The sequence below is a fragment of the Hippopotamus amphibius genome, chromosome 5 (assembly GCF_030028045.1).
Source record: "Hippopotamus amphibius kiboko isolate mHipAmp2 chromosome 5, mHipAmp2.hap2, whole genome shotgun sequence".
NCBI classification, from domain to species: domain Eukaryota; kingdom Metazoa; phylum Chordata; class Mammalia; order Artiodactyla; family Hippopotamidae; genus Hippopotamus; species Hippopotamus amphibius.
Window position 1 is genome coordinate 174,298,360 of NC_080190.1, and position 15,982 is coordinate 174,314,341.

The 15,982-nt window shown below is 63.6% G+C and overlaps 1 protein-coding gene across 9 annotated transcripts in view; it reads left to right on the forward strand.

Moving 5' to 3' along the window:
- The window catches only part of ADCK5 (aarF domain containing kinase 5), a 16,534-nt gene continuing 552 nt past the window's right edge, over window positions 1-15,982 (forward strand). The window contains exons 1-14 of one of the 9 annotated variants that reach the window (XR_009053979.1): window positions 1-233; window positions 8,952-9,058; window positions 9,546-9,695; window positions 13,747-13,896; window positions 13,975-14,050; window positions 14,164-14,364; window positions 14,454-14,594; window positions 14,672-14,785; window positions 14,858-14,989; window positions 15,058-15,141; window positions 15,230-15,311; window positions 15,388-15,466; window positions 15,553-15,644; window positions 15,739-15,959. Coding sequence is in view for 8 of the 9 variants with exons in the window: in XM_057736790.1 (XP_057592773.1) it covers window positions 174-233; window positions 8,952-9,058; window positions 9,546-9,695; window positions 13,747-13,896; window positions 13,975-14,050; window positions 14,164-14,364; window positions 14,454-14,594; window positions 14,672-14,785; window positions 14,858-14,989; window positions 15,058-15,141; window positions 15,230-15,311; window positions 15,388-15,466; window positions 15,553-15,644; window positions 15,707-15,959 (1,721 nt within the window). In the remaining variant the exon portion in view is untranslated. Of the gene's footprint in view, window positions 234-791; window positions 1,009-1,415; window positions 1,479-3,719; window positions 4,418-8,951; window positions 9,059-9,545; window positions 9,696-13,746; window positions 13,897-13,974; window positions 14,051-14,163; window positions 14,365-14,453; window positions 14,595-14,671; window positions 14,786-14,857; window positions 14,990-15,057; window positions 15,142-15,229; window positions 15,312-15,387; window positions 15,467-15,552; window positions 15,645-15,706; window positions 15,960-15,982 lie in introns of those variants that run through there. The other 8 variants (XM_057736790.1, XM_057736793.1, XM_057736791.1 and 5 more) reach the window with 8 other exon arrangements.

The following is a 15,982-nucleotide window of genomic DNA, read 5'->3' on the forward strand; positions in this document are numbered from 1 at the left end:
GTGCAACTGGGAACTCTCTCGAAAGCCTGGCCCTGGGAAGGGCTCCAGAGCCACTCTTTCAGGCCCTGGCCTGGACACCAGGACAGGGCAGTGAGGACGAGAGGCTGCATCCCTGTCCTCCTGGCAAGGCAGGCAAAAATCAGTGAGGACAGCCATCTGTGTTCAGCCAGGGTATGGAGCCCAGTGTCAGTTACACTGGGGACACTGGGAACCAGGTGATTCCGGACACTGAGGTATGCTGTAGCTCAAGAGCAGGCAGGAGGCACAGGCCTGCTGGGGCCCAGGGGTGCCCCCAAAGAGCAGCCACCATTGGAAGGAGGAGCCACGCGGGAGGGGGAGGGCCGTGCGGGGGCGGGGGGGGTGGGGCCCGTGGGAGAACAAGGGGCCCTGCGGGAGGAGAAGGGGCTGATAGGAGAGCCGCCAGGTGGGACCAAACTTCAGGGAGAACGCTTCCTGAGCTGTCGGCGCGAAGGCGGTGTCCCAGTAAGTGTGCGGCAGGGGACACGAGGCCCAGGGCCTCCGCTGCAGAGCGGCCGGGCGGAGGGCGTGAGCCTCGCCCAGAGGCTCGCCCGCGGCCGGCTGGTGGGTGGGCGCCTGAAGAAGCTCTGCGGGGCGGGAGCGGAGGCTGGTGGAACCGCGGGCAGAGCGGCCGCGACGGCCTGGGGAGGCAGCCCGAGCGAGCGGGTGTTCCCCGGCAGGGCGACAGGGGGTAGGCGAGGGCAGGGAGGAGAGGCGTCGGCAGCGGCTGGCAGGGCCGCCGGGCGGAGGGGAGGGGACAGCCCGCCCTGCCAGCGGGCGCCGGCGAGGAGGCCCGGGACGGGCGGGCCGGCCCGCGCGGGGGGCTGAAGGTCTCCCCGCGGGCCTTGCCTCCCCGTGCTCCCTGCTTGCGGCGCGGTTAGGGAGCGTCTACCTCCCCGGCCGCCCAGCCGCGTACAGCAGCTTCTCGGATCCGTGGCTTAGATCCCGGCGAACAGCCGGCACCGCCCGGGTGGGGAGCCACCGTGGCTTGTGAGTTATGAGCTCATTCTGCAGCGGGGAGCGCAAAGCCGGAGCAGTCAGAGAGACGCTCATCCGTGGCCGCCCCGCCCCCGCCCCAGGTCCAGCTCCGGCCCTCGGCGCTGACCTCCTGGGGGGGGGCCCTTCTCCCTCCTCGATTCCGCCCGTTCCGTGACCTCCCGAGCCTCAGCTTCCATCAGGGGCGGGAAAAGACCCCAGCGGCCGGGACCGAGGGCGTGCCCGCCGGAGGGGCTCCGCGGCTGGGCGTCCGCGGCCTTCCCGGGGGCGGGCCGCAGCCCTGAAGCTAGGTCTCCGGGGGCCGCCAGGGGGCGCCGCTCGGCCGCGGCCGGGGGCCCGCTCGGGGCGTGGCCTCCGGTTCCCGCCCACTGGGGCGGTGCGCGCGCGCGCAGGGGCTGCTGGGCAGGCGACGGGAGCGTGCGGCCAGCCGGAGCCGAGCCGCCGTCCCGGAGATGTGGAGACCTGTGAGCCCCCGCGCGCCCGCCGCCCCCGGGGCCCTGCAGCCCGGCAGGGACGCTCAGGGCTCGAGGAGGGGCCCGTCCCAGCCCCCAGGCCGGGAGAGGCTGCCGCCCCACCGCCCCCACGGCCCCTCCGCGGAGGCGGCCTCTCCCTGCCCGCCAGGGCCACGCGCTCGTGCCCTCAGGGCGCCGCTGCCCGGGAGACAGCGCGTCCCGAGGCGGCTGCCCGGCGCCTCCCCCTCCTCCCGCCCCGTGTCTCCCGTGGAGCCCTCGCTGCTGCGGACCCCGCCCGCAGCCCAGGCCGGGCCCCCGTCCTCCCTCCCTTGGGCGCCGCTCCCTTGGGCACCCTTTCCCCCGGCCCGCCGCGGGGCCTCCTGGGCTGACAGCCGCCCGCTTGCTTCTGGGACGGGCGGCAGGCGGGCTGACCGCTGTCCAGCCGGCTCGGCGCCCCCTCGCCGGCCGCCCGCCTCCGAAGCCCCTCCTCTCAGGCCCTCCGAGGCTTCTGCCCGGCCCGGGGCCGCCCTCCCGACTCCCGCTGCTTCATCCTGAGCCGGCAGCTGACCTTCCGGTCCTGTGTCCTGGCCGGGCCTCCCGCCTTATTGCCTCGCGGCGTGGATCAGCACCTTGCGAGCACCAAGGCGCTAGCCGTTTTCTCCTGTGCTTGGTTTAGAGCTGAGGAGACTGAGGGGCTGGTCAGCTTTTTCAGCTTGGAATTTTCTGTAGACCTTGTCTTTTCCTCACAAGCCTAGCCTTGCGGGTTTAGGTATCAGTGCCGACAGCTGTCCGTTCCCTTGCGTGGCTTGCGGTGAGCAGCCCCGCTGCATAGGGGCGTTTTATGGGCTGAGGTGAGAGTCCCGCAGAGAGACACTCAGTTGGTCTTTTGTAGTTTGTAAGGCTGCCTCACGTGTTCCGGTCACCGTGTCCTCCAGGCGGCTCTAGGGGGTGGGCGGCGGGCTTTAGCTCCTGATGAGGAGATGCTCGTGACCAGTAGGCTTCTAAGTCCTGACGGCCGTTGAGAGGCTCGCAGACCCTGGGAAAGGACAGGACAGGGCACTCGTGGTCATCTCCTCCACCTCCTCTGGGCCCAGATTCCCGGTCTCCCCTCCTAACTGTGAGCACATCTCTGTGCTTTGGTCTCCTCTCCTGTGTAGGGCTGTTGGCCTTGCCATTGAACTTCCCAGGTTCTTGTCACCTCTTTGTACTTTCTCTGTGTCAGGCCTCATGAGACTCAGCAGTTGCTTCTTACTGCTGGGGGCTGGCGTATCCTGCAGTGACCTTTTGTCTTCCTTCTAATCTGCTGTGTCTGATCTACAGGGTGTTAGAGAAACGGACAGCTCCGTTTGTGCGTAAAACATGAGTGCACACGCTCACGGTTGTGTGTTAACGTGCGCACAGTTTGTGAGCTTTGTGGTAGCTCTCTGGGTGTCACTACTCAAGCTCTTTTTGCGACTTTGTGGCTTGCAAGCTGTGTTCCAGATGAGCGCTGTGTTTGCAGACCGTGCACGCACGCTGTGAGCACGCTAAGAACGCTCGAGAGGCCGGGCTAGAGGCGGCCCATCTCATCTCGTCCCACCTGGGAGGCTTTGGGAGTGAGAGAGGTGCCCCAGAAAAGGCGCACGTGTGGGCGTCCTGCCCTGAAGGCACAGTGTGCAGGAGCGTGTCCTGGGCTCCCAGAGGCCTCTCTGTACCTGTTTCCTGCCACGCTCTGGTGTCTGAGCTCTGGGTGTGGTTATGGTTACGTGTGTTGTGGTGAAGGTTGTCCTGGACTGATTCCTGGAAGCTCCAGCTCTGCTCCACATTTATAGCTACGTGACCTCGTGGGCTTCAGGGACGTCTCCTGTGTGATGGGGACATGCGGGTTATTGCTGGGCATCCCAGCTGGAATGAGCCAGGCAAACTGGGGGCCCTGTGAAGGCTCTGGCGTCGTCAGCGGGAGGCCTCATCCCAGAGGCTAGTCCAGGGCCAGGCTGCAGTGGGGGCGGGGGCGGGGGCTGTCTCGCCTGACCGTGGCCTTCCGCCTGTTGCTCAGCACATCCTCACTTGAGCCATGTGGGGTTCTGGCTGATTCACCGTTTATCTCAATTCAGCAAGCGTTTGTGGAGTTTCTGCTTTATCTCGGATGATTGAGAGGCGGGCCCAGCTCAGTCTGGTGGGGAGAAAGACTGCAAACTAACAGGCGCAGTCCTGTGGGATAAGGACAGTGGGAGAGGAATACGGGGTGGGGTGGGGGGACAGGAACCGTGGTGAATCAGGGTGGGGGAAGGGCCTTCTAGGCAGAACAGCAGCCTGGAGAGCGGGCCTGGGCCAGGCTCTGCGTGGCTGTCCAAGGCCTGCCGGAGGGATGTTTGTCCTGGGAGAGTGAGTGAGGACTCAGTGCTGGGCATGGTGGGACACGGCCAGAGCTCCTACTGCAGTGGCGGCTCCTGGGAAACAGCGGAAACCTGTTACGGGATTGTGATCGCGGGCGGGCGCCCTGCATCCGCCATGTGTTTGGAAGCGGTGGACTCTGGTGCTCAGCTTCCCTGCCAGAGCCCCTGCTGGTGGTGGACGGTGGTTAGGCAGCTGCAAGTGTAGCCAGGGCCTCGTGCTTTAGAGTCAATGATTCAGGTTCAACATTTTCCGGTGAAAGAACTCTATGTTTTAATATGAACGTAATGTGTAAACTTATTTGTCAGTTAGGTGACTTGACTTTTTCTCACCAGACCCTTCCTACTAGTGGCTCAGGGAGACAGTGTGCTCTGGCCATGGCTGTCAGGACCCACCGCCTGGGGCCAGTTGGGGGATGGAAAGGGTGCCAACTGGGGAAGCAGTTCGACTTGGTCGCCGCTCCCAGATTCACCAGGCGTTTCTGCTGTGAACCGTGCGAGGAAATACGTGGGAACATCCCACCATCAGAAGTGCCCACCTCTTGTTGAGCACCTGTTAGGTGCCAGGCCCTGAGCGAGGTACTCCTTTCCACCACCTTTCACCTTTCCGGCCTGGCAAGGTGTCAGTGGGGAGTCGCCCCCAGGCACAGGGTGAAGGCCGATGAGGCGGGCGGACCAGGGTGGTGTTGCTGCCGTGCGGGGCTCAGCCCTCGTGGCTCCGCCCTGCTCCTCAGCGCCCCGTCCGCACGAGGTGCTGTGGGTTACACACGGTCTGTATGACCTGCGCCGTTCCACTGGGGTCCCCAGAAAACTGGCTGGCGCTGCACATGGTTCTCCGTTGGGCTCCTCACCGTGTGCCCCTCTGAGTCTCCCTAGTGGACTCTGGTCCTTCCCCAGGAGGCGGGGCTTGGAGGACGAGCCCTCTCTCAGGCCCGCTCTCCTCGCCTGCAGTCTTCTGCTGCCTCTAAGTCAGACACACGCAGAGTGTGCGTGCGGGGCCTGCGGGGGAGGCGCTGTGATGCTGGGTGCAGCCGTGGTCCTGGAGCAGCCGTGCCCGGGCTCTGTCGGCCCTCACCTCGGCCTTGGTGCCCGCAGCCTTTTAACTCTGCCCCCCAGGCCGTTGGCATGTCGGCTAGGATAACTCGTGGAGCTGTGCTTTCTTTCCTTCTGAATGTTAGCATCTCAGGACAGTCATTATCAGTCAGCTTTGGCCGTTTTCTTTCTCTGTCGCGGGGTGCAGTCCCCACTGCGACTTTGCAGTGAGTCCCGCCTTGCTGCCCGTCCACTCCGGTAGTCCAGCATTTCTTCGTGTCTGTATATAACCCACTCCAAGCTTTCCATATGTTGATCCCTGACTTACGATTTTCAACTTGATAATGGTGCGAAAGTGGTGCGCGTGCAGTAGAAACCATGCTTCGAATTTTGAATTTTGCTTCCTCCTGGAGCCGCCGTGTGGGTGGATCCTCGCTCGTGGTGCTGGGCAGACGCAGCTCCCCGGCAGCGCCGAGGCCACGGGGGGAGCAGCCGGTACCCAGACAGCCGTTCTGCATTCACTTTCAGTACAGCGTCCAGGCAGTTACACGAGCTGGTCCTCACTTGAGTATAAAATAGGGTTTGTGCTAGATGGTTTCGCCCACTTGCAGGCTAACGTGAGTGTTCTGAGCACATTTCAGGAAGGCCAGGCTAAGCTGTGATGTTCGGCAGGTCTGGTGTATTAAACGCGTTTTCGACTTCTGATATTCTCCACTTACGGTGGGTTTGACCCTAATCCTAACCCCAGCATGAGTCGAGGAGGATCTGTAGTCTCTTTTCTCTTCTGGGCTATACAAACGCTTTTTTCCTTCTGAAAAAGCGGGGGAAGCTGATAATCTTTTAATATAAATAGTTTAGGTCAACCCAGCAGACATATCCTTCTTTGTGTTAGGTGGGGTGTTCTGCAGAGCTGGGGGCAGGGTTGCTGGGAGGAAGGTTAGGGCATTGGGGGCCAGTGGGCAGCTTGGTGCAGTGAGGAGGGCCTGGCGGCTCCTTGACCTCAGGGTGTACTCAACGTGCTCCTCCGCCTGCCCTGCACGCTGGGCTGGGCTGGGCACTGCTCAAGGGCTTTGCAAATATCAGTTCGCTCACCCGCGCTTTGGCAGTGCAGTGGCCCCCACTTTACAGACAGAGAAACTGAGGCACAGAGGGAAGGAACTTACCGCATGGCTGGTAAGTGCCAGAGCCCAGATTCCAACCTCAGCCCCAGAAGTCTGGCTCCAGGCTCTGCCCTGGGCGTCTCAGCCTCGGCTCTGCCTGAGCCTCTGGGGCGGGGCCGTCCAGTGTCTGGCACTGAGCTGTGTTCCTGGCCTCTGCCCCCTCGATGTCAGGGGCTCCCCTCCCCCAAGTTGTGACAATGAGGTGTGTCTCCAGACAGCGCCAGGCCGGCATGCCCTGCGCCAGGTGCCTTGCCTTCTACACGCCGCCTCCTGGCCGGACTCTGAGTATAGGAGACAGTGCACCTTTGATGGTGAAAGCATTTACACGTAGGGACACGTGCCAGCGTGGTCCCAGAGGGTTAGTAATCTAGATACTACCACCCAGATCTACCCGTTATGAACATCTTGACCTAGTTGATCTATTTCCATTTGAAAATGTTTGTTTTGTTGTCATTAGATCATTTGAAAGTAAGTCACAGACTTTTTGAAAACACTGCAGCGTGGGCCCGCTAAACGAGGATACTGTGTAACCACAGGGACCATCACGCCCGACAGCCTGGTCTGGGGCCCCACAGGTGCTTCTTTCAGATTGAGGTTCAGTCAAGGCTCACGCTTGGCACTTGGGGCAAAGTCCTCCCACGTTTTTTCTCGTGACTTTTTTTTAACTTCTAATGAAAAATTGCAGATATTTACAGCAGTAGGGCGAGTTGATGGCGGTGCCGGGCACCCGTATGGCTTTCTGGCGAGGCCAGGCGGCTGCTCAGCCATCCCTCCACGCTCAGGAACTCGCAGGGTCGCTGGTAGCGGACGAGGAGCCCCAGGGCTGGCAGCTGCTGGCTGCTGTCATGTCTCGTTCCGTGGGCTCGTGGCCTCGCTGAGGAGACCAGAATCACAGCAGAACGCTCACCAGCCAGAGGAGCCAGCAGCTGGCGTGCGGGGCGTCCCGGCCTCAGGCTGTCTTGCCTGGCCCCTGCGTGGGCCCTGAGTCTCCCCCACGCCCCAGGCCGCAGCTCCACCTTGGGCTCCAGCCTCCTCCCGGGCGGACCACCCCAGTGCACACCCCCCCCATTAAACCCCCGGGACCCCTTGGGACGCCCCGCCTGGCTGCAGCTCAGTCCGCTGCCCACGCTTTTCTGTCGGGGCGCCCTCCCCACCCCTGACCGCCAGCGATGGTTCCAGTCATGAGCACACAGGCCCGTCTCCTCCCCAGCAGTGCCCTCACGTCCCCGCGTCTCTCTGTCCCCGTGTCTGGGTGGAAGACCCACGTGCTGCCAGGTCGCAGGGTCCCTGATGCCTTCTTGCCCGGCGCTGTCTGGGGACAGGATGCGCCTGCTCCCACGTGCGCTGCGCAGGACCCCCCCAGGGTCCTGGCCTGGGACACCGCCACCAGGGCTGTGGGCTCAGAGACTGGGGGACGGGGCGGGCCTGCTGGAGGCGGGGCCGGCACAAGAGGAGGGCCGCGGGGATGCGGGCAGGAGCGTCCTGGCCGTGGGCCTTGGTCGCACGTGGCCCTTCACGGGCAGGGTGTGTTTGGTCACAGCGATGGACGCGGGGGAGGGGTGCAGGGAGGGTCTGGAGACCTCGCAGAGGGCAGGTAGGGGCTGGGCGGCCCAGCAGGGTTGCCTGTGGGGGAGGCCTGCTGTGGAGGCAGGCTGGCCTGCCCGCCCTCCACGCCTGCTGGTACCACAAACCCTTGTCTTTTGTGAGGTGGGAGGTGGCTGGGGTCCCAGCCGCTGCAGCTGTGTGTGCTGTGCCCCAGGCCAAGTCAGGTTGTGCCGGCGTGGGTGGCAGCGGGGTGGACGGCGGGCTGGGCACCCCTCTGGCACAGAAGGCCTGGGGCTCTGGATGCCGGAGTCTGCCCGCCGCCACTTTTCCTGCCCCTGCAGGGTTTTCCTTGAGGATCTGCGCTCGCCGTTTGTGGCCTTGCGCGGCAGAGCTCTCTGTCAGCCCTCATTCTCCTCTTGGGACGATAGGTCATGGACCTTTTCCTTTGACTTTTATGTTGTTTTGCATCCTTGAAATTGTCTTCAGGGCTGTGTGCTTTGGCCAGAAAGTGATTGGAAAGTCAGTTCCTTCTTTGGCCCAGTGTTCACGATGATAATGTTAGCGTCTGTGCTGTAGGCTATGACTTACTTTGCACAATCTTTTTTTTCCCTAAAAAGTGAGCATTTACAGTTGGGGAATCTGTGGTTGAGGAACTCTTAAGGTCTTATTCAAATAAGATGGGGAGACCAAAGCTGCCAGTGAGCGAAGGAGAGCGTGGCGTTTCTCCCGTGGCCCCAGAAACAGGGCAGCACGTGGGGCCAACTCTGTGGCACGTTGCTCCTCTACCTGTCCCCCGGCTGTGGCACCTCCGGCACCCACCTTCCCCTCCCTCCTCTGGTCAGAAGCTTTCCAGGTCTGACCGCTGGGGGCTCAGCAAGTGCAGGCTCTTTGTGCCCTCGTTTGCTTCCGGAACAGGCCCCCCCCCCTCCCCCCACCCCAGTGCCTTCTGCCTCCTTTGTGATTGTTGTCGGGTGAAGCATCCTCAACCCTTCCTCGGGAAGCTGCTGGCCTCAGCAGCGAGAAATAGGAAGTGAGGGCTCTCCGAGCCCAGTGGAGTGTTAGGAGCAGGGACAGAGGGGGCGTTTCCAATGGCCCGTGGAGGGGCCTCTGAGGAGGAGGGGCCTCTGAGGAGGAGGGGCCTCTGAGGAGGAGGGGCCTGGTGCAGACGTGCGTAGCCGTTCCTCCCGTCGCGTGATGCTTGGCCCTCAGCCTTGCCCTTGACCCGGAGGTGTCTCTGACTCTCTAGACGTGCGGGCCCAGGAAGCAGCGATGCTCTTCAGTGACGTGTCTGGGGGGAGGTGTGGGGAGTCCCTGCCCGTGTGAGGCCGGGGGCCGTGTTCCCACCGCCGACCCCGCGCCCTCTGCTCCCTTTGCAGTCCCAGCTCTGCCACTTCCACTCGGCCCTGCTGCGGGGCAGGCGGAAGCCCTGGCCGTCCCCTGCCGCCTTCTTCAGGAGAAGCTTTGAGGCGCCACCTGCAAGGTGGTGAGTTTGCTGTGGGCACCCTCCGGGGCACATGTCCCTGTTAGGTAGGGGTGACCTCCGCTGGGGGCCAGAGGCTGGACCTTCTGCATACGCCACTCCCAAGACGGGGTGCAGCTGCTCCCTTGCGCGGTGCACCGGCTCCCCCATCACTGGGTCCTAGCCTGGGACTCAGCCAGGGCTCTGGGCTCAGAGAACGGGGGAGGGCAGCAGGGGGTGGGGGCAGGAGGGCTGGAGGGCTGAGTGGGCAGCCAGCAGGATGGAGCCCACGTGGAGCCCTGGGATCCAGTGGTCTGTGGGGCTTAGGCAAGCTGACTTGGACCTGGAGGTCAGAGAACACTGCGGTGACCACACAGGCGTCCGGAGTCGTCGCTGCCTGCCGAGTCCTGGTGCAGCTGCAGCGCCTGTGGGCTGGGCCTGGAGCGCTGGGGCCGGGGAGGGGGACGGGCAGAGGGGAAGTAACCCAGGCCGTGCGCCTGTCCCCCTCCAGGCCCTCGAGACCCCAGCCCTGGTGGAAGAAGGCACTCTCCGCCACGGCGCTGGGGGTGCCCCTGCTCCTCGGGGCGCGGTACCTCACAGCTGAGCCACAGGAGAGGAGGCAGATGCGGCTCGTGGTGGACGGCGTCGGGCGCTTCAGCAGGTGGGGGCTGGGCGAGGTGCAGGAGCTGGGGGGCGGCAGGTTTTCCTGGGAACTCGAGCTGCCTTCCGGGGGTCTGTGTGCTGCCAGCGGGAAGGCTGGGCGCCGTGGGGCCACGCCGTCCACGCTGGGCAGGGCCTCCACAGGCCCCGCCTCAGGCGTCTGCCTCTTCTTCCTTCAGGCTCCCCTACTTCCCAAGGAGAGCTGGCATCCAGTTGGGGAGTTTGGGGCTCACGGGGGAGGACTGCCTCTCACCTCCACCCCCGGTGGCCTGGGCTAGTGACGGGCCCTGCTGGTCATCAGCGTCCAGGGCGCCTTATGCTGAAGGCTTTCCCGTGGTCCTGTATCTCCCAGGCTGGGTCGCGGGGGCGGCGCAGGGCAGTCTCCCCGCTGGCGCAGCTTGGGCAGGCATTCCTGCTGCAGTCAGACCCAGGAAGTCCTGCAGCCACCACATCCTGAGAGCCAGCTCTTGGCACTGAGTGAAAGCTCAGCTTACCCAAACCCGCTGTTGGACTGGGGGTGCACGATTGCCTGGGGAGGGGCTCCCGTGACATCTTGGTGGAGGAGGCCGCTGGGGGTGTTGCTCCGCCAGCCCTGAGCGCCTGCTGCTCTTTGGGGGGCTGGGTCGGTTTCCGGGGGTGCTCAGGATGCCAGGGGCAGGGGCACTTGGCCGGAGCTTTGTTGAGATTTACCCTCGTGGCAGCTGTGGGCAGGCGGTTGGCTGAACACTTGGCCTCATTGCATCTCGGGGATGAAAGCAGCTGTCTGCCCTCAGCTTGCTGAGCGCAGCTGCGTCCACACACCTCCCGGAGGGGCGTTTGATGGGTTTGCCTGGAGCTCCTAGTTGCCCTCCTGGGCAGGTTTTGGGCAGTGGCCTCTGTGTCCTGCAGGGTTTCCCCGTCTCCACAGCCTAGGGGTTGACGAGGGCAGAGCCTGGGGTTGGCTCTCCTGAGGCCCTCCGCCGTGCAGGACCGCACAAGACTGGTGGGGACTGTGCCCAGTCAGCCTGGCTCTGAAGATCACACTGAGCAGCTCTGGGCCGCCTCACCGTCCGCCTCACACGTGCTGCTGTTTCCCAGCGTCAGATACCCCGTGGCAGGCTCTGTGTGCCTGCCTTCTCCGCGTGGCTCCTGGAAGGGGTATTTTCACAGCTTGCTTTCAGAGGCTGGGCTGGGCTGGGCTGGGCTGGGTGGAAAGGAGCTAGAACCATTGTTTTCCCAGCAATCTGCACCGTCTCATCCGCTCTCAGCCCTCACGGCTGCCAGGGCGGCAGGCCTCACTGGAGAATCCCTGGCTGGGCGCAGGGTGGCCACGGGGCCTTTGGACACCTGGGGGCCTGCAGTGCGTCCTGGGTAACGGGGCAGCGTGCGTGCAGCAGCCCAGGGAAGGAGCATGGGTGGCGAGTCAGTCAGGACCAGCTCGCCGGAGGGAGACCGTGACGCGCGGCACACACCCAGGCCCGCTCACGGGGGCCTGGTGGGGGGGGGGGGGGTGGCACCGGGGTCCTGGGTTCTGACCCCACCCCTTACTTAATTTTAGCTTTTAAAAATCCTGTGGGCTTTTTTTTTTTTGAAACAATTTCAAATGTCCAAAGAAGTTGGACTAATAATACAAAAGAACTTTTTTCTTTGAAACATTGACAAAGAAGTTGTCAACATGCTCCATTAGCCCTGAAACTTTGAGTTATTTCCTAAACAAGGACATTCTCCACAGCTGCAATCGCAAAGCTGATACACTGTGACCCTCTAACCCTCAGTCCCCACACGCGGCGCCCTGGTAACAGCCTGTTCAGCATGAGGACCCGCCTGGGCCCATGTCTGGTCTCCAGTCTGGACCAGTCCTCAGTGTCTCCTTGGCTCTCAAGGCCGAGCTCGAGGTCAGAGCACGGTCCCCCAGACCCCCACCTGCCGAGGGCGTCTGACACCAGCTGCAGGTTCCAGCGTCCCCGTGGGTTCCCTTACCTCAACCACTGGCTATGAATTGGGGGGTCCCCACAGACACCCTCAGTTTTGTCAGTCCCCTAGGACAACTCAATAAATACAGTATTTATAATTATGGTGTTATTACAGCAAAAAGATAAAGTCAGAATCAGCAAAAGGAAGAGATGCCCAAGGTGCGGCCTGGGAGGGTCCCAGCCTTGGAACTTCTGTGACCTCAGACACGTCCCCTGCCTCTCATCCCTGTGTGACAGCACACGTGGGTCACCCCCGAGCTTTGGTGTCCAGAGTTTCATCTCATAGGCCTGACCGATTGAAGACCCTGAACTCTAATCCCTGGTCCTCCTTCCCGGCCGGCAGAGCCCCTCGTTGGCATGAACTGTCTAGGCTGTGATGCGTCCCAGGTGCCGTCTTCACTCAGGAAATACCGTGGGGTTAGACGCGCCTCTCAGGAGCTGGGTAACCATCGTTCTTCATCACGTGATGACCTTGACATACTTGCGAGCAAACGGGCCATAATGTTGTACAACAGGGGTCAGCACGCTGGCCCTGTGCCCAGTACGAGGGTCAGAGGTGCCGCCTGCTCTGTAAAGAGAGACCGTGGGGGGTAGCCCTCCCCCCCAGCGTCACTGCTGTGTTGTTGCTGACACTGTTTGGGTGTGGCTTGGAGGAGCCCCTCCACCTGGCTTTTATGGCCCTTCTGTTTGTTTTTTAATATTTATTTATTTGTTAGTTTGGCTGCACCGGCTCTCCATTGCGGCACGTGGGATCTTTCGTTGCGGCACGCGGAATCTGGCTCCCTGACCGGGGTGGGACCTGGGCCCCCTGCATTGGGAGCGCAGTGTCCTAGCCATCAGACCACCAGGGAAGTCCCTGACCCTTCTTTTAATCTCCAGTATCTTACTGTAAATCACTTCAAATGTACAGCAGAGCTGGTGCGTCTGGACTCGGTCGCGAGCATCTCTGACTCCTGCTGGACGTGCTCCGTCCTTTGAGCCTTTTGCTCCTGCTCAGCTTTGGAGTCCGTCAGTCCCCGGGGTGGTCCTTGGGGTGGCGCAGGGGCTTCGTGGGCGCCGGGGTGCTGGCCGCCCTGGGCTGTCTGCCTCAGCTTCCTCTGTGGGGGAGTGCTGCGGGCGTGTGTGCGTGTGGCTGTGAACGCACACGCCCACGGGCACGCGTCCGCTTCTGCAGCCAGTCATCGGTGGCGAACCCGCCGTTCCATCACCCACACGGGTCGTTCCGGTTTTCTCCCTTTCTGTGTCTGTAGCTCCTTCTCCAACTGGGAGAAACCTGGCTCCCCTTGTCCCTGATTTAGTGACACATTACATCAGCCACCCCGAGTGTGGCCAGCACCCCACCGCCCTCACCCTCACCCCTGTGCAGACCTTGCACTGGCTTTTGGACGAATTATTCAGGAAGGAGGACAGCTCCCCTTTGGGTCTCAGGGAGAAATCCCATGTCCTTGCTCACCCTGCCTCACGGGCAGCCCTGTTTGCTTTCTTTGTCAGGCTGGAGTGGGTGGGACAGACCGGTTTGTGGTGCTCGGTCTGGCAGGTATAAGAGGTGGGCTAACCTCACTGCTCTAAGACACCCATCTGCACTGCTGCTGGGAGGGCAGGAAGCCTGTCCAGGACCTGGCAGCCTCTTCCTTCGTGCCTTCTCTTCCTGACCCCGCGTGGCAGAGGGGCTGCAGCAGGACACGCTGGGGCGGACACAGGCTCGGCCTGCACCAGGGCCCCACACTCTCCTCGTGACGTCAAGGGTCTGGAGTCCGCACCCCTGGAGGCCTGGATCCTCTCCCCTCTAGACCTAGGGCTGCCTTGTCCCATAGCTTGGGGTGTGGGAGTGAGCAGGGAGCCCTGCGCACACCAGAAGGCCGGAGCCCGCGGGGCTGCGACCTCAGCCAGGAGAGCAGGTCCCAGCTCTGGGGTTTGACCCCTGGGGCTCCTGTCCACGCAGCCCAGCCTGAGTGCAGAGGAGGCAGGACCAGCGAGGCAGGGGGCCTGAGTGCGGGCGTGTCCACACAGAGCAGCCACGGCAGCTGTGCTAGCTCAGGCATGGATTTTCTTGTGTAACGTGTGTTGTCAAAGAATGAAAAGAACACATCTGCTTTGTAGGGCCCGAAGCCCCCCTTCCTGTCCCGGGTGCCCCTTGGTGTGTGTTCAGGGACTGAGGGGTGGTGTGGAGGCAGGCTGCCCAGCCCACAGCCCGGGAGCTGAGACTGACCTGCTGGCCACGCAGTTCCAAGAGCCCAGCAGCACCCCCAGGTGCTCACAGCGGTCCAGGGGGCTGGCGGGGATCTGAGGCAAGTGCCCGCTGGGGCTGAGGGCAGCTTCTGCCCGCAGGTCTTTGAGGGTCGGCCTGCAGATCTCCCTGGACTACTGGTGGTGCACAAATGTCATCCTGCGAGGGGTGGAGGAGGTTTGTTCCTGCGTCCCTGCCTGGCTGGGCCCATCCTGGGGCCTGCGGGGGTGGGGGTGCCCAGGCGGAGGTACCCGCCCGCCCCCATCCCTTCCCTCCATACCTGTGGTCAGAACAGCCCGGGCTACTTGGAGGTGATGTCTGCGTGTCACCAGCGGGCGGCCGACGCCCTGGTGGCTGCGGCCATCAGCAACGGGGGCCTCTACGTGAAGCTGGGCCAGGGGCTGTGCTCCTTCAACCACCTGCTGCCCCCTGAGTACATCAAGACATTGCGGGTGCTGGAGGACAGGGCTCTCACGCGGGGCTTCCGGGAGGTGAGGCCCGCTCTCGGGAGCACGCAGGCTGGGAGGTGGGGACCTCGGCAGTGGCCCCCACGCTGCTCCAAGCCCCCCCGTCCTGCCAGGTGGACGAGCTATTCCTCGAAGACTTCCGGGCCCCGCCCCATGAGCTCTTCCGGGAGTTCGACTACCAGCCCATCGCAGCAGCCAGCCTGGCCCAGGTGCACCGCGCCAGGCTGCACGATGGAACTGCAGTGGCTGTGAAGGTACACGGACCCCGCCCCCACCCAGGGGCGCCGCGGGGGGCGCTGGCGGCCAGTCCTCCCTGCAGCCTCCTGTGCAGGTGCAGTACATCGACCTGCGGGACCGCTTCGATGGTGACATCCACACTCTGGAGCTCCTGCTGCAGCTCATTGAGCTCATGCACCCCAGCTTTGGCTTCAGCTGGGTCCTCCAGGTAACCGGGAGGCCGGGGGCCAGGGTGGGCCAGCTACTGAGCTGGCCCTCCAACCGCCCATGTGGCCCTCAGGACCTGAAGGGGACCCTGGCCCAGGAGCTGGACTTCGAGAATGAGGGCCGCAATGCCGAGCGCTGTGCGCGGGAGCTGCAGCACTTCCGCTACGTCGTGGTGCCCCGCGTGCACTGGGACACGTCCAGCAAGGTGGGCTGGTCCCCCTCCTGGGTGGGGGGGCACAGGCCCGCCGAGCTCAGGCGTCTGTTCTCTCCCAGCGCGTGCTGACAGCAGAATTCTACGAGGGCTGCAAGGTCAATGACGTGGAGGCCATCAAGACCATGGGGTTGGCAGTGCAGGACGTGAGTGCTGTGTGCCTGGGGCGTGGTGGGGTGTGGGGGAGTGTGCCGTGTGCCTGGAGTGATGCCGTGTGGCCTGTCCTCTCCCCAGATAGCAGAGAAACTGATCAAGGCTTTTGCCGAGCAGATATTTTACACAGGCTTCGTCCACTCTGACCCCCACCCTGGCAACGGTAGGAAAAGCCCCTGGGGGTGGAGGTCGAGTCAGGTCAGGGTGGGGCGGCATGAGCCAGCATGCCCTCTCCCTAGTTCTGGTGCGGAAAGGCCCAGATGGGAAGGCACAGCTGGTGCTGTTGGACCACGGGCTGTACCAGTTCCTGGATGAGAAGTAAGCGGGGGCCCTGCGGGCTGGGTGGCCCCCCCCCCCCCCCCCCCGCCCCAGGCTGCCCCCTGCCTCACTGCTGGGCCCTTCAGGGATCGCTCAGCCCTGTGCCAGCTGTGGCGGGCCGTCATCCTGAGGGACGAGGCTGCCATGAAGGTGCACGCGGCGGAGCTCGGGGTGCAAGGTGAGGCCAGGGGGTGGGTGCGAGGCGCGGCGGGCGCGCAGCCCTGGCTCAGGCCCCCCCAGACTACCTCCTCTTCTCCGAGGTGCTCATGCAGCGGCCGGTGCGCCTGCGGCAGCTGTGGCGCTCACACCTGCTGAGCCGCGAGGAGGCGGCCTACATGCAGGACATGGCACGCGAGCACTTTGAGGAGGTCATGGCCGTGCTCAAGGCCCTGCCGCGGTCCATGCTGCTGGTGCTGCGCAACCTCAACACCGTGCGCGCCATCAACACCGCCCTGGGCGCGCCGGTGGACCGCTACTTCCTCATGGCCAAGAGGTGGGGGCGGGGCCGCGGGGGGC